Source organism: Corvus cornix, chromosome 1A, assembly GCF_000738735.6.
Source record: "Corvus cornix cornix isolate S_Up_H32 chromosome 1A, ASM73873v5, whole genome shotgun sequence".
Taxonomy (NCBI): Eukaryota; Metazoa; Chordata; class Aves; order Passeriformes; family Corvidae; genus Corvus; species Corvus cornix.
In genome coordinates, this window is record NC_047057.1 from 45,187,380 (window position 1) to 45,210,852 (window position 23,473).

The window sequence follows — 23,473 nt, forward strand, 5'->3', positions numbered from 1 at the left end:
CATGTTATTTAGGCTTGCTTTATCTTCTTAAATCAGAAAATGCAGTGGCAAAGACCACTGTCCATTTATAGCTTGTCTTAATACCCTGCCAATGCTAGTAGTAATGGCCACTGCAGGAAATTTTAGTGGAGAAAACTCTCCCTGAAGAAATTTAAGAGAAATTGTCCTTTTTGTGAAGGAATTGCATGCATACTAGTATTTAACTACCTTTTAACTCAGGAATGAATATATGAATTTTAAAATATCTTAGAGTCTGGATCAAGCACAAGAATTTTCTGGCTAATAATTCTGCCAAAGTTAGATGAATTAACAAGTAAGAATTATAAAGAAAACTTGGTTAGAACTTAAACTCAGAGACACTACTGAATTTTTCCCATTATATTTATGTGACATCTTGTACTCCTTGGAGCCTGGGTAGAATTGTAGAATAGTATTGGTTGGAAGGCATTTCTGGAAGGTATTTATTCCAACTCCCTTCTCAAACACGTACAATTAGATCAGGTTGCTCTGAGGCTTATCTGGTCAAGTTTTGAATCTTTCTGAAGAAAGAGATTTTGCAACCTTTATGGGCAACCTGTTCCAACAGCTGACCACCCTTATGGTTAGAGAGGTTTTCTTTATATGTGTTTGGAATTTTCTGATTGCCAGCTTGTTTCTATTGGCTGTTGTGCTGTCAGTGAGGACAGTCTGTCTCCACATTCCATATTCCTCCTATTAGATAGGTGTAGATTCCTCTTAGCCTTCTCTTCCCAAGACTGAATAAACCCAGTTTCCTCAGCCTCTTCTTGCTTTGTCATGCACTATAGCTCCTTATCATCTTGGCTGGCCTTCGCTTGACTTACTCCACTATGTCAGTGTCTTGTATTACAGTGTCCAAACCCAAACACAGTAACCTAGATGTGGTCTCACGAGTGCTGAATAGAGGGGAATAGTCATGTCCCCTGACCTGCTGGCCATACTGTTTGTAGTATAGCCCAGTATGCAACTGGCCTTTGCTGCAAGACCACGCCACTCCAGTGCTAATTATCATCCATCATCTCTGTATATGCATTTGTTCTGAAGAGAAAGCATTCTTGTAAAAAACAGGATAAGGAATGATGGAAAAAATCCATTAATCTGTGCATTAATCCTTCATTTTTTCTCACATTGATGCCTACATTCCTGCAGAACAAGTTACATAATGAAAGAATTCTGTAAGTTAATTGAAAATCACATTGATTACATAATAAAAAAATTAATGGACTGATCAGTTAGAAAAAACCCACATTTTCAGTAGCTGGCAAATAGTTGGTTGTTAAAGTCTGCTCTGTTGTTGAACTAGCCTATTTGTCAATAAGTTTCAGGATACAAATTGAGAAAAAGCGTTTTGATGAGGCCATGCAAAACTTGCAGCTGTCCTTAGGAATATCTGTGAATGGTTTAGGGCAATGTGCACACCTGTAGGGCATGCTGTTAAAAATGTTTTTGAAAAAGCCTTGTCATAGGAAATCCTTATAATTGAGTCAACACTTAGCATTCCATTGATGATAGTCTACAAGAAAAATGGAAAAGAGCTGAATCTGCTTCTTCCAAAGAAGAGAAAAACAAAGTATTTCACACACAGTACAATTTAAATTCTGAAATTTCAAATATTTTCCCATTTAAACATTTTTGGGACATATTTTTCTTTGTGAAAATGCTTGTTTGGAGCAACATATTTTTGAACTTGTCAAATGGGAGAGAGTACTAAGAAAGGGTGTCCTAAAAAGAAAAATTTAAGAAGTCTGCTTTTCCTGCTGTCTATTTAATTGGACATTATTTACATTCAACAGACCTAAACTGACTGCTCTCACTGGAGGTTGTAGCTATTGATCCACTATTATAAGTGATTCCAGAGTGCATTTTTAATCTGGCTTTTTTCAGGGATTTGCTGCATTGATGTTTTTCAACCTCAGGACTTGTCTAAGCACAAAATTTGTAGGTTGTGTTTCTTTATTAAGGAAAAATAACAAGTAGCACATGTAACATTGTTTTGGTGCTCATCAGTTGGTAATGCACTTTTGTTTAACTGCCAGAAGCTTGAATCCAAGTTATTGCCCTATATATTCTGTATTCTATTTACATCTGTGTATTCTATATATTATTTACACCTATATCTATAAAAAATATATTATTTATGGAATAGAAATCCATTTATATACATATCTTTATATAAACATTTAGGTTAAGAAAAAAAATCCTCTACCTACTTACATTATCCATATGCAGAATATGAATGCAAGCGTTAGTCAATAGCAGTATCATATGATCAGTTCTTTCTGTATAACCTTAAACACATTTTTTGACATGTTCTTTCTGCACATTCACCTCCACATATGATTTACATGGATCTTTGTTAGACCTTTGATGAACTCCAGACATCCTCCTTATTAGTCTACTAGCTGGAAGTTTATCAGTCACATCTGTAAGCTCTTATTTAAGTTGTACAGCTACTTACATTAGAAGAAAAGAGCAAGCATTTGAATTGCTCTCTGGATGACAGTGAGAGATTTAAAAGCAATCTCTGTGCTAGAGAAGGATTTTTTTAATTGTTAGTTACAGTTCCAGGTGGAGTTTCTGTTGTATATTCTCAGTGCTTTTCACAATGGATTTCATTTGGTTTTTGATGTAGGTCCTGGAACACAGCTTACAGGACAGGAATCTCCTTTGTTCCTCTACCCTGTAATTTCATGTTGGACATCGGAGCGTGCTTATCGAGAAGGTAGGGATAATTGGTGTTTTTATTAATTATAAAGGCTTTTTTACTTCAGAAAGTTGCCAGTAAAGTAATCTCATTCTTGCTTGGAATAAGCTCTTGGAAATGTTATCTTCATTTGGTTCTCAAATATAAAAAATTGATTGAAACATAGCTTATAAAAAGTTCTCAATATAAACACATTTAGAAATGAATGTAACCAATGGTTTGGGGTGTTGATGCTAAGTATATAAAATATTAATATTTTAAATTGAATAATGTTTATTTTCTAATAACCTTAGAAACAAATTTAAATAAAAATGTGCCAAGTTTTCAAAGTTTCTGTTGTATGGAATGTTCCCTTTAAATTGAGATACCCCATTTCCACAGTAAATTATTTTACTGGAAGAGGAATTCACAGGAATCTCTGTCTCTAGAATGTTTGTAATTCTAGAATTTTATTAAATAGAGTGAACTTGTGATTCTGGATGCCCAATCACAAGAAGCATTGAGCACCTGCCATTTTGTATCCCTGATTTTAGTGTCTCTATGACTATGCAGCATGACATGAATAAGTGCTTTGAGACATACATAGCTGTAATTGTAGCTTAATTCAGAATCGTTACAGCATAAACACCTGTGTTATTTATTCCTTTTTTGCAGTGCTTAAATTCAGAGGGCAATCACGTTTCCTTGAGTTCTTTGTTCAACTTTTGCACAAAGTCCTGAATGAAGAGAAGTTTCAATGTGTTCTGGAGTGGGCAGACAGTGTGGAAGTTTACTTGAAAAGGTAGTGATATGATAGTGAAAAACTGCGATAGTGAAAAACTATGATAGTGAAAAACGACTATTATAGTAGTGAAAAATTACTACTTAGGCTCATGAGAGTCACAGTTACAAAAGAAACTGTAAGTTTTACCTGGTAAGACTTAAAAAGAAGCTGTGAGTTTCAGCCATCAGGAGTAATTTCCATGACCTTTAGTATGCAGAAGTTCCATGAACACAGAGGATTACATAGCTACAGTAAATACTGTATTGTGACCTGATTATACCTGGAGACATAATATTGTGGCAATTAGCCACATTATTATGGGGCGGTGGCATAGCTTAGGAAGGTATATTGGGTTAAATCAAAACCAAACTGATCAGGGCCTACTATAGTGTCAAAAAAATTCTATAGGGAAAAGATAAATGGAGCCAAATTGTAGACACTTGCCTAAAAGCATCCTGTTTTTAAAAAAGCATGCTAGTATTTCTAAAATGTGAAAGGAAAATGACCAGTGAAAATGAGATATATGTTTTAGGGAACAGGAATTGTGGTTACAAGAGACCAAAACAATAGGACATGAAGAAATTCTTTGCAGAATTCTGTAGTATAATTTGGGTAATGAAACAAACTGTTTTTGTTGTACTTGGCATTAGGAAGTTGATATAGTTGTTACTTACAAATTCAGATTTCTGTAATAAACCTTGGAAGTTAGGACTTCCTGTTTTCTAAAGAGGGTGAAGAAAAGAAAATCTTTTGAATTTAAAACTGGAAATGAAATAGGAATTGCATGATGTGCTTTATATGTCCCCAGAGATAACCTTTTACTATGAAAGGAGTTTAACATGATGATTATGATGATGATGATTATAATAATATTTTTTATCAGGAGGAATGAAGACTTCCTTGGTACTGATGGAATTGCAACACAAGCAAGATCTTTCACTCAGCGAGATGGCACACATGCTGCAGGAGTTCAGAAAGTGAGTTTTATTTTTAAGGAGTTGTGTGTTTTTACTGGGTAGCAATACCATAAGAACAAAAATAAATTTTTAAAAATTGTCTCATGAAAACCTCAGCTAGGGACATCCACAGTTGCTAAAATTTGGGATGCAAACTCCAGCCCTCAGCTGACCTCTGCACTCCTAAAACCAGGAAGAAAAGTTGGCTTGGGATTCATCTGTAAGACCAACAATTGTGAGAATTTGAGATGAACCAGAATAAGGCATTCCAAAATCAGCAGAAACTTGCCTTTCCTCACTCCCTTTTAAATAACATGGCGTACAATATGTATTACACTTTTTTATGAATAATTGTTCATGGTTAACTCCTTGTGCAGATATTCTAATTGCACAATAAAGGATTTTTGTTCAGGATTAATTTAAAATAAATTTTTACTTTTACTGGAAGATACAAATAATCTTAATGGATTTGTATTATTTTGGAGGAAGAGTTTTCTCCCTTATAATCCTCTAGTAAGGTGGTACTGCTAGCATCTGAGATAGATTAGGAAAAGGGTTTTTCTCTCTCAGTTTTTGCATTGCAAAGTTTTACTATTTATAATAATAGGAAAAGGACTGTTATTATTTCTGCAATGAAAACGCTGGTATATGAAAGAAAATATTTAGGGACTTGCTAGCTTCTTTGTGTCAGGCACTTGACATGTACTGTCCAGAAAAATTGGGAAGTTTTCTGGAATTTGTATTTCTTTTGCAGTCTTATTTTGACAACCAGTTCCAGATTTTTTTTTTTAATGTTCTGTTCCTACATAAGCCAAACTGCTCTATACCTCAAGTAATTGATAATGTAGGTATAAATAAGTATTTGAAGTATATTTAAGATTTTCATGCAAGATTTTTTTACAGGGAAAGGATACCTCACCTTCAAAGAAACCAAAGGCATCACCTGCCAAGAAACCAAAAAAAAAAGCCTTGCCTAAAAAAGGACCTCTTAGAGAGTATTTATTGAAAAATCCAGATATAATGAATTCTCCAGAAAAACAAGGGTAAATGAATACAGTTGTCAGGCTCATATACAGGAAAAAATATTTTGACTGAAATTTACAATTTTACAAACTTATTTGTAAATTTTACAATTTTACAATTTACAATTGACAAGTTTACAATTAAGTGTGTGTTTTAATTTTTGTTTTATATTAAAGAGATTAATTTCTGCACAGTCCTTTCATTTTTCTGATTTAGTTTAATATAATATTGGTTTCCACTCAAGGAAACAAAAACTGTTGCATTTCTGTTTAAGAAAATAGCTGTTAAAGGTTTCAAGTCTTTGTATTAATAATCAAAGCTTGTGTTTCAGTTGTGTTAGCTTGAGCATGTTGATTCGTCAAGGTGGAAAAGCTCTGTTAATCTGTGTGTTATAATTCTTTTCAAACTGCATTGGGGAGTTTACCTGTTACAAAGCTAATAAGAAATATTTATTATTTCCTGATGTTCAGGTAGTTTCAGAATGGTTTTTGTGGTCTTTCTTCTAGTCTTTTTGGATTATCTGTTCTGCAGCTTCCAGAAAACTGCTTTTTGATTAAAAAAACATCAGATATTCATTCACCTCTCTTTTGGCAGATACTTGTTTATATTTGGTTAACTTGCTAATAACATTACCTTCTGACCTAAAAGAATTTGTAGTATTTGTAACTTGGTTCTTCGGTCACTTATGCTTCCAACAATTTGCAAGTAGGGAATTATAATATTTGCATGTAAGCAATTATGTAACTGATTCTGGAAGTGTTTTAAATAACGTAGAAAAGTTTCCATGTAATCTTCTAGATATTCACCTAAACCATCCTAAAATGTTATTATTTGTCCTTTACAGAAAAATCCCTACCTTAAAATGATTTGCATGGCTTTCAGCAGAAAAGGGGATGTTAAACCTATCTTGGGTTTTTTTCAGCTACTCTTTTGTATCTTACATAATAGTAATGCTATATAATATAATCAAAATTGTATGTGGTATGCTATTCTGCCCACATTTTAAAGGCGGAAAACAGGCAGAAAAACTAATTTAGATTAATAAAGGGATCGGTTTACAGTTAATTTAAAAAAAAAAAGAAAAAAAGAGATTTGGTTTGAATATAGCATTGTATATTTGTGAGGTAATACAGAATCTTTTCATCTGTCAGAGAAACTTAAAAAAGCTTTGGCTGGAAATTAAAGGCAGGCATCCAGATTTGAAATACTATGTTCTCTTCATATTGGAGATTGTTAATGACCAAATCAAAGCAATAAAAACAATTATCCAGATTTATAGTATACTAGTAGACCCTCCTGAACTGACTGTTTGAAGCACATTGTGTTTGCTGTAAAAATCTGTTTGTATGATTCAGGTACAAATAACTTCAAAGAGAGCTAAACTTTTAAAAGTACTAAGACAAATACCTTATGGAAGTTGGTAAGATATAAAATAGGATTTATTGTGTGTTAGGTGCACTTAAAGAGGGAAAGCACAATTGCTTTGCTTGACTAAAGCAAAAGCCTTTGTTAGAGCTATGTCATATGCTTATCTGCTTATGCATGTAAACCTGTGGATATGCAACAAGATATCTGTGTATCTTTATCAGGACCTTCTTTTCTAGAGCTTCAAGAAAACAGAGTTTAATTTTTTGTTACTTCATATGTTTTGGTTTAGGAAAGGCAAGGATAAGTTGAAGAAATTAGCTCATCAAACCTTAGTGATGCTGCTGCGTAAATATGTAACCCGAAGTCAGTTTTGTCACATGTGTCTTGAAGAGATGCCCTGGAAGTCACAGATGAATATCTATCTGGCAGTTGCACACTACCACTTATTTAAAAAGAACCTGGAAGAGCTATATAATATTGGAATTAGTGGTTCACAGCATTTGGACAGGTACATCTTACTGCACTATCAGTGATCGCTACTAACAGAGATTATTGTGTTATTGCTGTTAATGCAGACAGATCTGAATTGCAATATATTCATATGAACAGTTTGACATGTGAACGATTCAGCTTTCAAATACAAATTACTTGTTACTTTGTAACAGGTTTTGCTTTCCATCGTGTGGGCATCAGGCACAGTTTTGGTTGCTCACTTGATTGGTGAGATGAAAGCTTTGAAATATACTATTCTGTGTTATTTTTTGGTTCCTTGCAACCTTTGGCTATAATTAATTATTTCTGATTCCTAAAGCTGTTGAAAAGTACTCATGTCTGAGAAACTGAATTTTGTGTATGTATATCAAAATTCTTTTTGATATTATATGCGGGGGGGTTTTGTGTTTTCTTCTCTTTCTCCCATTCTGCAGTTACAATGTTTTGGATCCTGAGATATTCTCATTAAACAATTCTGGCACTGTACTGGCAAGAGAAGCTGTAGAGGATAACCTAAGAAAGCCAACTCCTTCTCTCCTTGAAAAGACAGAAACAACCAAAAACCAGTCCTGTAAGAACTTTTATTGGTGCACAACTGAAATCAGTTTGAACTTAACTTTTTCTTTCTCTTGATTTCTGTCTGTCTTGACCTCCATCATTAGCTCTCCACATCACCTTTGGAAAAACCGTCAGTCACGCCAAGTTAATAGAAGACATTTCTAGATTTCAATTGTCCTCTATATTTTTTTGTCACAGCTAGTATAACAGAAGTCATAGTAATTGATGGAGCATATCTAATAATTCTGAACATTGTTTAATCTATTAATAAATATGTTACATATTATCAATTAGTTATTCTTTATCCTATACTTTAGCAACAAGTTTCTAAGTTTAGAGAAATTAATGACACTAGCTTTATGTTTGCAGGTACACACTACCTAGACATATCCAATTGATAATATTCCAAATTATTCTGAATTCATTGATAATTTCTTTCAGTTTATGAGGTTTGTAATTGGTTGGTAGTTTCCTTGACATTTCCTAGCAGGTAAAAATTTTCCTTGGTCATTCTGTAAGTAGTTTTTAAAGTTACAGACTGAAGTTTATTATTATCTTTCAAATTTTAAGTAGAATTTCATTTTCCTTCTCTACTGCTTTCTCCCCAGTGTTTCCCTGTGTCAGAAGCTACCTCAGGACCAATTTATTTTCTACCACTTTTATTTAATTTCTCTTTCACATTTGACTTTTATTATTCTAGCTATTTTTAGTCCTAAGAGGTTTCAACAGGAGCCAAAAGGCTCCTGTCTGTGGGTAATTGTGAAATGCAGGACTTTGATTTCCTCAGACGTTAGTGACAGCATACAAGTCAAAACAGAGTACTCTGCATAGGCACCAGAAGTTCAAGAAGTAATCACAGGCCTGGTCTTTTCAATAGCACTTCAGGGACACATTCTTGCCACAGCTGTAAAGATCAAAATTCTCCTGTGTTTCCATGTTGGACTTCCTTAGGTTAAATCAACTGTTCTCTTTGCCTTTTCCAAGGAGGTGTGACAAAAACTAGCACTTGAATTCACTGGTTCTCTTTGCAACAGCTTGCTTTTACATAAACACTTTTGTCTTGATGCTTACCAGTCACTGAGAACCAAGTCACTGAAAGTGGCTGAAACCTGATAGAAGTCCTGTTTACTATCTCCTAGCCTTTACAACAATTCTGATTAAAAGAATTACATAAAATGTGTAGATTACCACAGAGTTCAAACACTGTATAGCTTGGAATTAGTTTCTGCCTGAAACCTATAGTTCAGACATTACCCTATCCCGCTACCATGAACCTTTGCATTTCGCATTGGGGGATATTTGTAGCAAATAAAATAATGAAGCAATTCTACACATACCACAGAATTTGTCAGAAATCCTCCTTTCTTCCTAACATCTCCTTTTAAGAGGCTTCTGTTTAACAAAGATTCTTGCGAGCTTGCCAAGAGATTTCTTGCTAGAGCTTAATTGAGGATTGTGTTTTGGCCTTGAGGCTGAAAACTATCTGGTACCCATTATTATTTTGCTCAAATTTGGTTTCATCCCTACTTCTCCCAATTCCTAAGTAAAAGCATCTTATATTTTAAATATCATAACCTTACAAACATGATAACCTTAACACTGGCATTTCCTAACATTTAAGTATTTAGCTGCCAGAGGAAAATCCTAGCTGGCTGGTTTTTTTCTCTTTTTTGAGAACTTCAACTCAATTTTAACGAGCAAACTTTTTGTTTTCAGTCACAGATAAATCTCCTCAGAACAGAATTAAACAGAGTCGAACTCCTCGAAGTCCAACAACAAAGGATACAAAAGTATCCATCTCTCAAACCCCCGAAGAACAGGACCAGTTTCCATCAATTACCCTTTTACTGAAGCATTTTACAAGCATATTCTTGCATTTGAAAAGAGCAGTGGTAAGATGTGGTTGGTTTCTTATTAAACTATTTATTACTAAGCATTGTGTTACAATACTTACTACTTTCTACATGAAAAGATCCTACACTTCAGAAACTTCAAAAACATTTCACTGGTTAAAAGCAATGTTTTCTTGTCTTCTGAAAAGTGCCCAAATACAATGTATATGCAATGTCAGACATAGCACCTCTCATAATGTATATTTCTATCAAACATGCAATAATTTATGTAATTGTTCTATTTTTCATTTCATCTTTGTAACTTTCCTTCTCATGCTTGCTAAATTTTTCTGAAAATACTTGCAGACTTACCTTTCCCCTTACAGGTCTTAGTGAATGTGATACTAGAAACAGGAGAACCAGTGATTGAAAGGAAATGTCGACTAAGTAGTCTTCCCATAGATCCTTCTAAACCTAAGTAAAAACACACATATAGGTGGTGTGAATTAATTTTTATTTCTTATTCTCACACCAAAACCAACAATTAAATTAAATTACAAACTAATGCTTCTATTGAAAGGTAAAAATTAAGGTTCTATAACACCCAGACTGTAATTCCAAAAAATTATGTATGTCTAAGTTTTGAAATAAAAGAACGAAGCTTTTAATTTCTGCATTTCCAAGGTATAATTATATTTTGAATGGTGTACACAGGTTCTTGCTCACCGTGGTAGCCACTGGACATTGCTTCAAAATGCTTGTCGAGAACTTTGGAATTATACTCAGGAATTTCAATGGATTGCTAACCAGTCGCATTCCCATATGGATGAATTTCCCATCACCTGGGATTTTCTTAGGAACACCATCTGGTTGGCATTTTATTTTGCATCAGACATGATCATTGATATGATAATTGACCTACAAGCAAGCAGTTCTCTTAAGGTAAAAATTATTTTTATTAAGACAACTCTTTATTATCACATTTTCACTAGAGAGATAGTTTTCTCCTTCTTGCATTATATTCTGCTATCTCCAATTTATTCTCTGTAGCAAGTTCTTTAGATAATTACAGTGCTTTCTAATCTTTGTAATTGAATTGTCCTAAAAACACATTTGAAAATAACAGCTGTAATGATGTTTCTTCGCTGTAGATTGTGGATCCCGAAGGAGACTTTTGCATTCCCAGTTGTTTAGGAGGTATTATGGATGAGAATGGTGGTTCTAATCTTCATCCCCAGCCTCCCCTGGATGATGTAAATACGGTTGACATGAGATGGATATGTAATCTGATTCTTAAAACAGTAGAATTGTTATATCAAATGAAGAAGTGGGAAGCACTGGTACACATAGCTATACAATTTAACATATTTACGCAGTAAGTTGTACCAACTCTAATAAAAATTTTAAAACTAAGATGATATAGTTTAATATACAATTATCTTGCTTAATTACTACACTTTGGTTTTTTTCCAGTGAGCGGTACACAGAACAAGTGAGTCCGCTGCTGGTGTATGCTCAGAGGCAGCTGCTGGAAAGGATGCAGCAATTCAGTGGCCCAGACAGCTGTGAATCTCATTTCACAAAACATCTGGCTGATGCTGCACAGAAGGTGAAACACAGATTTCTTTTTGGGGCACTGACTCTTAATGTGAACTAAATATGCAGAAGCACTTTCACTGAAGAGATTAATATGCTTTCTCATAGTGTTCCCAAATATTCAATTATAATAAATTAATGATCATGATTTATTGAAGTGCATGAAAAGGCTTGTATGACATGATTCCAAGAGCAGCAGGTGAGCCAGAGGACATTTCTTCCATGCACAACATACCCATTCCATATTATAAGCCTGAATCTAATTTCATGTTATTTCTTGATGCCACTCTTTTAACTTTAGAACATTTATTTGTGTGTTGCTTTGTTTCTGCATTGGAACACTGCTCCTAAAGAACAAAGTTAATAATGAGTTAAACCAAACACTGACAATGCCAGTAAAAAACTTTAAAAAACTTGATCACCAACAAAAAACCCCAAAGCAGCTGAGAAAGTTCCTCTCATTAAAAGCCATGGCTCTATATATTTACTAACAGTGCCACGTGGAAATTTTTCATTGAATTAGCTATTAAAAACGTTTTTTTAATGTAACATTTATTTCTAAGAAGTTTTGCTGAAGTCAATCTCACTGTGGATGTTTTTAGGATGTTTCTATTACTAATGTAAGAGGGGAGTTGAAGGAGAGGAGGGGGAAGTAGGATTTGGAGTACCAAACAGGTTTGTTCTGAACATGAACATGAACACGGGGTTCAGGAGCCACTGCCTGGCCTAGAGACAGCACAGTGGTGCCCAGGGCTTGCAGGGACTCTGAAGGCACTCTTGGCTCAGAAGGGCCGCTGAGGTGCTCTGTCTTCTCTTTCCTGCTGACTCTCTCCAGCCCACCCATTGAGAACGCAGTCCTTTGTCAATAAAAGGGCACCATGGCAAACCATCTCATAATGCTGATAACTGAGCTGTGGAAAAGTAATCATAGCTTTGAAAGACGGCTTACAGATTGAAGACTAGTGTTAGTTGATAGTAATAAGGATTTCGGGTAAAAAATTTGGAGTTTATGGCTGCATTTCATCAATCAGTGCCATTCAGAGAGTGTAGAACTAGTTCTGTTGGTCCTTCTCCTTCTGAAGTGATGTAACTACATCAGCAAAATAAAAAGTCGGTTGAGGATTAGTCCTTCATAGAAGTCTGGAAGTTTTCCTCTCTGCCAGAGTTAGTTAGGCTGCTGTGGTTACTTGCTTAGAGCTATTTTGTATCCCCCTCTACAGCATTCCACTGTGTTCCCCAGGCAACATGCCCTTTAGGCGTGGTTACGGTGACAGGTTCTGTGCAAGCATGCGTTCGTCTGGGGAAAGAAGGCTGGAGTATTTCAGAACATCAAGGAGTTGCTCATGATTATGGCAAATACCAAATCAGAGATAAGCTTAGTTCAGTAGCTTCGAAACACTTATATCCAATATTTAGGTGTGAATGTTTCACCTCTAACTGACAAGAGTGCTAGTTATGGGCCATTGGTGTCTTAATTAGTCCTCTTTTTATTTTGTCATATAACTGAGTATATAGATGTTTAACTGTAAGAGCCAAACATTGATTTTTCTTAATATTATTCAGTTATCATGAAACAAAACCATCTTTTTAGATGAGCTGCAGAAACTACATAGGGTACAAATTACGGCTGCCCGTTGCCCATTCTGCCAGTGAAGGCGTTTTTCCTGGATACTTTTTCAGTCCTGAGACGAATAATGATTCTACAGGTCAGAGCACAATTCACTACTGTGTGTTCTCTTTTCTCCCAGAGTCTTTCCTTTGTTTCATACTGGATTTTTATAAAAAGAATCTGTTTCTCCTCCTTATCATAGTTCTTCCACTTCTCCTACAATGCTTCTTTTAATATAAACTGAGCTTTGTCTTCAAATTATTGTTCTTGATATTTTGGATGGATTGTAATGTTGTCAAGATCTTTCAAAATAGACTATGTCTGAAAGCAGAGAAAAGCAGGTACCAGATAATCTACAGCCTATGAGGGAGCTTGGTGGTCTTGGTCCAGTTTTCCATTGTTATTGTTGGATATCCAGCAATATACCCAGAAGCTAAGTGTGAGTCAGCGCTGTTATTGATAGAATTAATGTTCCTAGTGGTTAATAATTTGCTTAAATTCATAAAGCGACAGGAAATAAAGGGGAAAATTTTAATATACTTCAGTTTTGAAGTTGTGAAAATGTTCAAATATGTTTTAGAGGGTGATTTACTAAAAATGTTTATTTCTATATTACAAAATTTTTCTCCATAATTATTAATTCCTTTTAGATGACAATCAAGCAAAAGCCCTAGTTTGTGTGCCTCTTGATGTGAATGATACACTGAGATGTTTTAGAGAAACTCTAGAAAAATCTAAGTATCACAGCAGAGCACTGAGACACAGCAGAAAACTACTTTCATTATTTCTTGCACACACACAAGGTGAGTGATTCATTGAAGTGTTTCTCCCTTGTTAAGTGTATATGCAGTTAAAATAGTAAAGAGTGAAAGGAACAGGTTTTTCTAAATTCAAATTTCAGTTATTGACAATTACAAAAATATAGAATATGAAGTTAAATTTGAAGTTCTATAAGCACAACCTCTAAGCTTTATCTCCTATGATTTGTCTAATAGTTGGATGATAAATTTTTTTCATGCTGCTGTGTCACCTGTCTGTCTACAGCCATACCTCTGTCAGAGGGCTGACTGGCAGATCTTCCCAAGTTTATTTTCACTAACAGAGCACATATTATTTGGTTACACTGACCAATGAATTATGTCCAGTGAGTTTAATTAGGAGACACACAGAATTATAGGATGGGAAAACAAATGAAAATAGGGTACACAGGAATTGTATGTTTGTGTGACTAACGTTGTGTGAAAATATTTGTGATGCTAGAAATGGTACAATACTTTTCCAAACTGATCCTATAAATCACTTTTCTGATCTAGAAAATGCTGGAAGAGCAATCAGCAGTCACAGCTCTTCAAGCAGAAAGCTGAAATTTAACGTGGGAGGTGAAGTGATATTTCTCCCAGCACCATGTGACCTTTCTCAAGAAAAATATAATTTCTCCAGTATGGTTGAGAGTAGACCAATGCCAAAGTCACAGCTTTCAGTAATTATCTCTTCCTATGAACAAACAATAGGTAATTTTTTTCAGAAGTTTCTGCTTACAGCTAAGAAGTAATAGCATTCTGCCTATCTGTGTTTATACATGTTTATTCCATTGTTATTTTTCTCTGTCAGACAGCTGTAACTGTCTGAAGGCTGGTTTCCAGGAATATCCAACCTTCTTCCTCTTGATTGAGGAAATCTGCATTGATCCTAACCAAGCCACTGCTTGGTTCATAATCTCTACAGCTATCTCATTTTATGAAAAAGCATTACTTCAGTGATGTTATGCTGATTAATCCCTAATTCAGAATTTGATATAATGTTTAGCGGATTCATTTTAATTCCATTACTTTTTTTTTCCCTAGCAAACAGACTTTTCAGATTCTGTGTATTTGAATATGAGGCCTAGTTAATTGGCTTCCATCTTACCTTCTGGTATGGCTTTACTCATACAGTTACAGCTCCTCACTGCTACATTTTAATTCCATTACTTTTTTTTTCCCTAGCAAACAGACTTTTCAAATTCTGTGTATTTGAATATGAGGCCTAGTTAATTGGCTTCCATCTTACCTTCTGGTATGGCTTTACTCATACAGTTACAGCTCCTCACTGCTACCTGATTTGCTGTATGGCTAAACAGGTCAAATGTAGTATACTGGTCAACAGATGCTCTAAGTGGTTTTATTTGCAGCAAGGGTTCCAAAAATGAGCCTGTGAGAGTGCTACTGTGCTGTATGCAGGCAGAGTTGTTTAGCAGGGCCAATGACCTGCTTTCCAGTTTATCTTCTGGACAGGAAGAAATTTGAAAGAACAAAAATACAAAATATTAAGTAAACAGGTCCATATATATATATATCTATCTTATTTTTGTTTTCAAGGTTAGTAGAAATAAGAAATGGTACATTTGAAGGTAAAATATAAAAGACCAGTAAATTAAAAAAAAAATACCCATGCATTGAATTACATGTGAATTCATGTCTACTCATGCAAAATTTTTCCACAGCTCAGTAACTGGTTTAATGATATGACAATGTGTTTTTTAATTGATTAAAAATAAATAACAGGAATCCTTGAAATGAATAACCAGAGAGATCTCAAGGTACAGGCTCTACATGAACTTGGAAATCTTCACTTTTATGCTGGAAGCAAAAGGTACATAGTTACTGAATTTAAAAAGATCACTGTTTCATTTTTTCTGATTGGCAGTCCTGTACCCCACAACTTGTAAGTTCTTGTGCTGTCCTCTAGTCCATATAACTTCTTTCATCTAACCCACTATTAGCTATATTTTGAAAAGGCTTTTTCCTAGACATTGTTTATTTTTCTTAGCTACCTAATTGCCATTAAGCAAATTAATTATGCATATCTGTGTTTTTAAGAAGTACTGTCTATTGCTTGATGATTTGAGTCCCAGTAAATCTCTTGACCAGGAACGGTATCTTTTTTTTTTGTATTGTAGAAACTGTATTTCAGTTTTTGACCCAATCAGAATTAGTTATATCTCAGGCAATAAAGGAAAAATGAAGTGGGGCTTATCTTCCACTTTGGAAAATGTCAGCAATATGATGGTATTTTTTATGTTACAGAGATGCTTTTAAATATTGGTGTCAAGCCCTTGATGAAACACTCAACATTACTGATGCTCTTCACACCTGGCAAGAGTTAGGTTTTCCAAAAGATGCTACAGACTGCTTTGCAGTTGGAAGATCAACTGATATGAGTCAGAAACTTCTTTCTCAGGCTGGAGCTTGGGGATGTTTACATGCAGCAGTCTTAGTGGCTAAGATAGCTCAGTAAGTATCTTATCTATATGTGTATTTCTACCATATTTTAAACAAATTGTTCATCCAAGACATGAGGCAACTTCAAATTAATTAAAAACCAATAATGAGTTGTTATAAAAAGGACTCATCAAAAGCAGAGGAATTTTTCTTTTCAGGGAGAAATTTGTTCCTTTGGAGAATATTGTTTTTTCCCCTTTTCTTGAGTGCTCATCTTTGATCATAAATGCAGCTGTACCTTATATGGAGGGATCACTAAAAGATAACAAAATGATAAAAAGTCATAAGAACAAGGATTTTACAGTCATATTGATTATCAACCAAAATATCACATCTCCAAAGTCATTGCACATATTAAATATTAATGTATCTTGGGGTCAGATTTACTGCCTAAATAAATAACTAAAGTACTAGTTTTCTGGTGAATTAGAACTAAATAAAATTTGAATTACTGTACAAAAGTCTACCATCAATAAATATTTCCATCCAGTACTCCTTGACTGCTGGTAAAACACTATGAGTGTAATTCGGAGCTGTTCCTCAATGTATTGTACAAAATATAAATCCAGAAATATCTCAGACAGCATTAAATTACTTTAGAAACACTATAACCATGAAAGGGCAGAGCTTCATCCAAGTAAATTGCCTTACCTGTGAAGCAGCTCATATTGATGGCACTGTAAAATATCTATAATCCAAGGTAGCTTCGTTAGCAGCTGGTATTTCAGTGTTAGCATGGGTGTTTCAGGATGAAGTGGCATTGCCACACTTAGAATTAGCACCCAAAAGGAAAAGGAGTGAGTTTAACTTGACTATAAATGACAGCTCTTCTAATTCTGACCTGTGGTTCAGTTTCTGGTCCGGTTAGATGAGACCAAATCCCTAGCTCCTTTTACAGGTGTTTGTGGCACCTGTTTGCTGCACTGGATACTATCCCTTTGCTGTTGATATGTCCATTCCAAATCTTGTCAGGATTTGGAGGGAGCTGTCCTCCAGGCTTCTCCCTCAGGTGGTTGTTTTGTGTTTAGACTTGACTCGGACTGTTAAACATCTTTCTCTTGAGCTGCTCTTTCTACAGCAACTTGGTCACAGGCTATAAAATGCAGATGAAAGGATTCTAATATTGAATTAAAGATTTCTAGTATTGTTGATCATAGGTCTACCCTGCTACCAGGATAGTTTAAGGCTCTGAGGACGTACTGTGTGGGAGTCATTAAATTTAGCTAGACACCTGCCATGTGAAAGTCCATGTGGTAGTTTTCTTAGGCTTCCTTTATGGAGTGAAATGCACTTCAAGATGTGAATTGCTTAATCTGCTTTATCTTTTTAGTTTTTTATGAGATGGATTTTGCACTTAGATTGCCTGTGTCTCTCCTTTAAGTTTGAGGATAACTGGACAGCTCCCATTGTCTAGCTATGTCTTCGGTCAAATGCTTCTTTGCAGGGCATGGCTGAGCACCTTTTTAAAGAACAGGCAGTTGTTTTCCAGAAGGGAAAACATCTCAGTTGTGTTATTATTATTATTACATTAGAGTAAAAGCCCAAGGATTTCAATAATTTATATTGATAGGTACATTAATATTTCTTATTATTTGTTGTGCTTTAGGTATATAACAACATCACAGATGAGATTAAGAACAAAGTACTGCTATTTTTCTGCTATACTTTTTAAGGTAACAATGCAATTTCAGTTCAAATTCATGAAGTTAACAAATTTCTTCTAAAATGACTCTCTGTTAAAATAATTCTCTTTTCATTTTGGTTGTGAAAGAAAAATGGAGATCAGAGGTAGTTGACAATTTATGCATATTAGATACAATGCTTTTATTCTTTGTTTTTTAACATTATTGCTGTATTATAGCCTAAAAATTATCACTTCAATAGGAGGCTCGAGTGTCTCAGAGAAAAAATACTGGAAAGTGAAGATGACTAAAAAATGTGACAGTCAAATATGTTTTTCTTCTCTTGAAGTATTCTGCTCAGGAAGAGCTGGATGGCATCAACAACAGCAGTGTGCTCTCTCTTAGATCTGTAGAGTCTTCATGGATTGTCTTAAATTTTCAACCAAGAGCACAGACTCTTTAGAAAAAAAAAATCTGAATCTTTTTTAGCACTGAAAAATATTAGTTTGTAGTACTAAAATCTCAGCTCTATAAGAAGTTTGCTCTAAAAATAGAGGATATTAAAAATGATCCAGTTTCACTTACAAAGAAAATAAGATCATTAAAATTAAGTTTGCAAACTTTCAGAAAAAAAGACCTATAGAGAAAAAAAAAATCAGTTTACTTTTAAATGGAAGTTAAGATGCCAGTAGCAAAAGTGATACAGGAAAAAGAACTACAAGTATTCTGCCAATTATACTCTACTGGGATCAGTGATTACTCATCCCAGTGCTGCTTCAGGAAATTATCTGGCGTCTTCCAAAACAGAGCAATGACAATGTCTAGTGTCTTGTGTTACGATTGTGACTGTGAGACCTGTCCTAGGCCACACTGAAAAACTTGTTAAGTTCACCAAAGGGAGATCAACTTGAAGAAACAAAGGTAAAGGAGAATTTTAACTTGCTTCTAGCACTGTAATTGCTGAACAATGACAAAGCTGAACAGTGGTGATGCCACCTTTCGACAGAAATGGTAGTAAGCATGTTGTTATATAATGGTAGAAAAAATTGTGACTTGACTGAAGTGGGTCTGATATTAACTGGGATAGAAGCAGCTTGCAGGGTGATTGTCTTGAAAAATATAATCAATTACTGTCACTGTACTGCAAGAAGTTCAAGCCTGTAATTTGTTCCTTGAATTGGAAACCTTTTATAACCTTGTTTAAATTCCACCTCTGGTATAGGCTTTAGGCTTGTTAATATCTCAGATCTGAGTGTAAATGCAAATTTCTCTAGGATATCATTGCTAATTACAGCAAGATAAACACAATTGGGAAGGAATATCCAACATCAGATAAAATGTTAGCATTCTTCCTTTTTTAAGAGAGAACATTTAAATGATTTCCTTAAATTTCATATTAGTTTTTAGTTATATGATTTAAGCTGTGCTACCTGAGCTAGTTAAAGGTGAAACTAGAGTGAAACCAACTTTTAACTGGCTTTAAAGTCAGCAAATCTCCCAGAAATGATCTGAGAGATACTGTCCTTAGACTATTTACAGCTTGGTTTTTTTTCCTCCATCAATTTCATGTGTAAAACATTTTCTCTAAAAATGTTTTTCAATATTTTGGCTGGAAACAGCTGAATATTTAAGGCATTGATGGAGTTTCATTTATGTTGTAATTTATGAGTTGGAGTTTATACTGTCTCACTAATACTTGAACATCTTTTCACAAATAATTCATTGTTATTACTTTCAGACCCTGTTTAGAGCTTCTCTTCCACATCCAACAACTGACTATGACTTTGTACAGTATGAAACAAATATTCTTATTCCTGGTATTGATTTGTTCTCTGATCGCTACAGAGCTGATATCTCTACTGTAGTTGCAAGTCTGAATTTCATTATGTTTGAACTACATTGTGCAAAACAAAATTTAATAGTAAGTATTATTTTTATGCTCTGGAAATGATTTTTAAGACACCTGGGCTTACTTTTCTGTGTGGGTGTACTTATGAGATACCTCAGAACCTCTAACAAAATACCCCTATGGCTAGGTTCTGTGGCACTGAAAACAAGCTATAGCTTGCTGTGTAAAAATTTTAGAAAATACAGGAAAGTTGTTTGTTCTAGAAGATGACAACATATGGTTCATTTAGCTTAGGCATTTTAGAGGAAATTTTCTATTATATGCTATTTAAAATACATTGTACTGAAAATTACTTTGAATGCAGTATGTCCAGAATGCTTTCAACACTTACTTTCAGTAATTAAAAGTCCCTTCTGCCTTTCTCCTTATCATGTTCTCTGTATGAAGTATATTTACAACTTCCCTCTTATGTTGGTTATATTCCTATTTCCTCCATTTAATGTCTGACCGTTTCCATTTTAGTCCAGCTTCCTTCAAAGTTGCAGGGCTGTACATTAGAATGAGTAGAGTAAATTGATTACTAGTACTGAAAAAGGTGCAATGCTCTATCTTTTCTAGTTTGGTCCTGTATGCACTAACAGAATTTCCTGTCAGGTGATTATTGTATACCTCTGTCAATCAACTCTAAGCATGTCAGAAAACTCTCCATCTGAAAAAGTAGATAGTTTCTTCTTGCTTTAATGAATTGAGTCCATTTATGGCAAGGTCCTGCAAGTGGCAGAGACAGTGCCAGGGAGGGGAAAAAATTGCATGGCTGGCAGCAGGGGAGTAAGAAAAGATTAGGAGGTAGAGCTAGGAGTTAGACATGCGGAGGCAGAAAGATGTTACAACTTTTTTTGTCAGCAAGCCATTTGTTGGATTGATTTCTTTTGGAACTTCAGGCTGACTCCCGTTGTTATTTCTTCCTGTCCTGCTTTACTGGAGTTCACTTTGTTATTTAGCTTTGTCTAACTGTCCTTGCTTTGGGAGATCCAGTGAAATCAAGGAGCAGACAATTACCTGGAGGCAGGGGCACTTAATTTGATTGCTTGCTTGATGTGGCTGTGCACATTTTTTGATTCTTTCTGCGCTTTTGCTGGCAGAATATAGATCCAGGTCATGGATCATGGTCAAAGCAATTGCAGTTTTACCAGGATGAGAGCTTCATTTCCCCTGAATGCTTATTGCGTGGGAATGTTTTGGATGGTGGGTGCTAAGTTGATATGACACTTAAAATACATCAAGATTCAAGTTTTATTAAAAATAAAACTTCAAAGACTAATTTTGTTGAACTACTTCAAATATAAGTAGGAAACTGTATGGGTACAATTAAAACATTTGCCTCAAGCATTTGTAATCCAAATTCAGAAGTATTAAGCTACATTATGAAAACTTAAAGTGAATTTGACAAAAATCGAACAATGCTGTTAGCATTTTCTAAGCTTGGGGACATTTTAAAGTGAAGAAAAATGTAAAAGCTGAACAGTAATTAAATTTTGAAAGTTCTTTCATTTTCAATAAACCCATAAATCTGTTAGGAAAGAATCTGCTTTTTCTGAAATATTGTATAATAATAGATCACAGAATCACAGAATGTTTAGGGTTGGAAGGGACATTTAAAGATCAACTAATCCCAACCTCCCATGCCCATGCAGGGACACCTCCCACTAGACCAGGTTGCTCAACACCCCATGCAACTTGTCCTTGAACACTTGCATTGTTGGGGCATCCACAAGTTACTGGGTAACCTGCTTCAGTACCTCACCATGCTCACTGTAAAGAACTTCTTCCTAATATCTAACTTAAATTTCCCATCTTTCAATTTGTGCCTATTATTCCTTGTCCTATCACTACAGTTCCTGATGAAGAGTCCCTCTCCAGCTTACCTGTAGGCCCCCTTCAGATACTGGGAGGATATACAGTGCCATACTTTAACAGAGCTCAGTTTTAAAATGTTTTTTTTTGTTAGTTGTCCCGACAAAAATTTTCAATTTAAAATGAATGTAAATAAATTTGTCACTAGGTCTCATCACCATCCACTTTATTTTACAATTGGTATAATTTCACTTAGACAATTGCAGGACTTCATTCTGTTTATTTCAAAAAGCTTATAGAATTCTATTCTTCTGTTAGTTATTTTGAAAAAAAATTGTGGCATCAAAATGCAGACAGTTTTAGAAATTCCTTGTATCAACCTATTTCCATTAGGTTTACTCACTAATGATGTAGCAAAAACCCCACCTTGATCGTAGAGAATAATTTGGACAAACTTCACTTCCTACATTGTGAATCACATATAAGGTAGTATCAGGGGTTAGCTTTAGCCAGCTGAAGAACTTTTTAGAACATTTATCTTTCAGAGAGAATAGTAGTGATCGTGTGTGATGGTCAAAGCAGTAATCTTATATTATCTATATACTTGTGATATGTAATTGCAATGTGTATTTCCATAATTGTGCCCTGTATGATGTTTATATGATCTACTATTTTGCTACAGATTTTACCTCTGTTCACATTATACCAATATATTGTGTCTGAAATTTGTAAGGACCCAGCTAGATGTATTGAAGGAAGAATCTTCAAGGTAATCAAATAAACTTTCTCTTTCTCACAACATGTCGTATTTCAAGTAAGTTTTTCAATTCTTTGTTAAATGTAGTCAATTTAATATTCATATATTGCTACTATGAAAAGTAATGCATTTAAGGTCAGCTGTTGCTTAGTGTTTCTTATCAAAACACATTGTAGGGGCACTTTCTAATTGCAATTATTATTTATAGTCTCAATTTTAGTAGCATGCAGAATTATTGACATCGTTTTACTGTTAATTTCCTACATAGGCTGTTGAGTGCTTCTATAAATTATTTCTACTCTCTTTAACAAAGAGGAGGTTTTCCTTCTTCAGTGAAAACTTTTCACTTGGTATTTTTTATCTTGTTCTACTTTTCTTTTAAATGTTTTCTTAAGTGCAAAACATGAATAATATTTTTTCCTCAAATGTTCCCTTCTGGATTTGTTATTACTGCCATGGTAGAACAAAGTTCTGTGAAGTCTAGGAACAGATTTTTGTCTTTTCTCTAATGTTCACTTGTAAGTCTTTTTGGTTTTTTGTGTTGGTTGTTTGGTTGGTTTTTTTTAATAATTTGTGAGTTTTGGGGTTTTTTTAAGGAATCTAACTGGTATTAAGAGTCAAAGTGGTACTGGTTTTAGATATTTTCATGAAATGCTGATATGGGTTAGATAAAGTAGTTGAGTACTATGAGACTAAGATGAGTAAAATCCATGAAAGATTTTGATAAGGGGCTGATCTTGGACAAACAGTCAAAACTCTTATCAGATGAAGTAAGTTCTTTCCCTTTGTCAGGAGTAAGTTTTTAAAGAATTTGTTTTCAAAAGAGAAAGACCCATCTTTGAAATTATTCACTATAATATGTAAAAGATTTCTTTCCATTGAAGATCATTCTCCATCAATGTACAATTCTGGTAGCCAAATCTGAGAATTACCTTTAAATACATTCTATTTTGAGCAAAAAGAATAACTGAAAACCATTTAAATCAAAGGCTCTGTTATTTTTTCATAGATTAAAGTACTTACAGATATAGGATTTTTTACGGAGGCCTTTCATGAACTGTCTTTGCTTATTTGGGGAGAGAGAATTCCATGGAAAATACCAGCAGGATACAGACATATTGAGCAAATGCAGGTAAACACCAGAAAAGTCTAACATGGAACTATAACAATCCATTTTCTTCATGAAACTGCACATACTCCATATATACAAGT

At 34.6% G+C, this 23,473-nt stretch overlaps 1 protein-coding gene across 6 annotated transcripts in view; it reads left to right on the forward strand.

Moving 5' to 3' along the window:
* CFAP54 (cilia and flagella associated protein 54) overlaps nt 1-23,473 on the forward strand; it is a 102,309-nt gene that overhangs the window by 46,040 nt on the left and 32,796 nt on the right. For 5 of the 6 annotated variants that reach the window (XM_039571438.1, XM_039571433.1, XM_039571435.1 and 2 more), the window contains 19 exons: nt 2,651-2,740; nt 3,377-3,503; nt 4,369-4,462; nt 5,345-5,484; nt 7,122-7,340; nt 7,759-7,895; nt 9,599-9,774; nt 10,429-10,656; nt 10,866-11,089; nt 11,188-11,323; nt 12,902-13,016; nt 13,570-13,722; nt 14,233-14,430; nt 15,463-15,550; nt 15,985-16,191; nt 17,786-17,852; nt 19,540-19,722; nt 22,187-22,273; nt 23,271-23,393. In XM_039571438.1, the coding sequence (XP_039427372.1) occupies nt 2,651-2,740; nt 3,377-3,503; nt 4,369-4,462; nt 5,345-5,484; nt 7,122-7,340; nt 7,759-7,895; nt 9,599-9,774; nt 10,429-10,656; nt 10,866-11,089; nt 11,188-11,323; nt 12,902-13,016; nt 13,570-13,722; nt 14,233-14,430; nt 15,463-15,550; nt 15,985-16,191; nt 17,786-17,852; nt 19,540-19,722; nt 22,187-22,273; nt 23,271-23,393 (2,792 nt within the window). The remainder of the gene's footprint in view (nt 1-2,650; nt 2,741-3,376; nt 3,504-4,368; nt 4,463-5,344; nt 5,485-7,121; nt 7,341-7,758; nt 7,896-9,598; nt 9,775-10,428; nt 10,657-10,865; nt 11,090-11,187; nt 11,324-12,901; nt 13,017-13,569; nt 13,723-14,232; nt 14,431-15,462; nt 15,551-15,984; nt 16,192-17,785; nt 17,853-19,539; nt 19,723-22,186; nt 22,274-23,270; nt 23,394-23,473) is intronic. The other variant, XM_039571436.1, reaches the window with a different exon arrangement.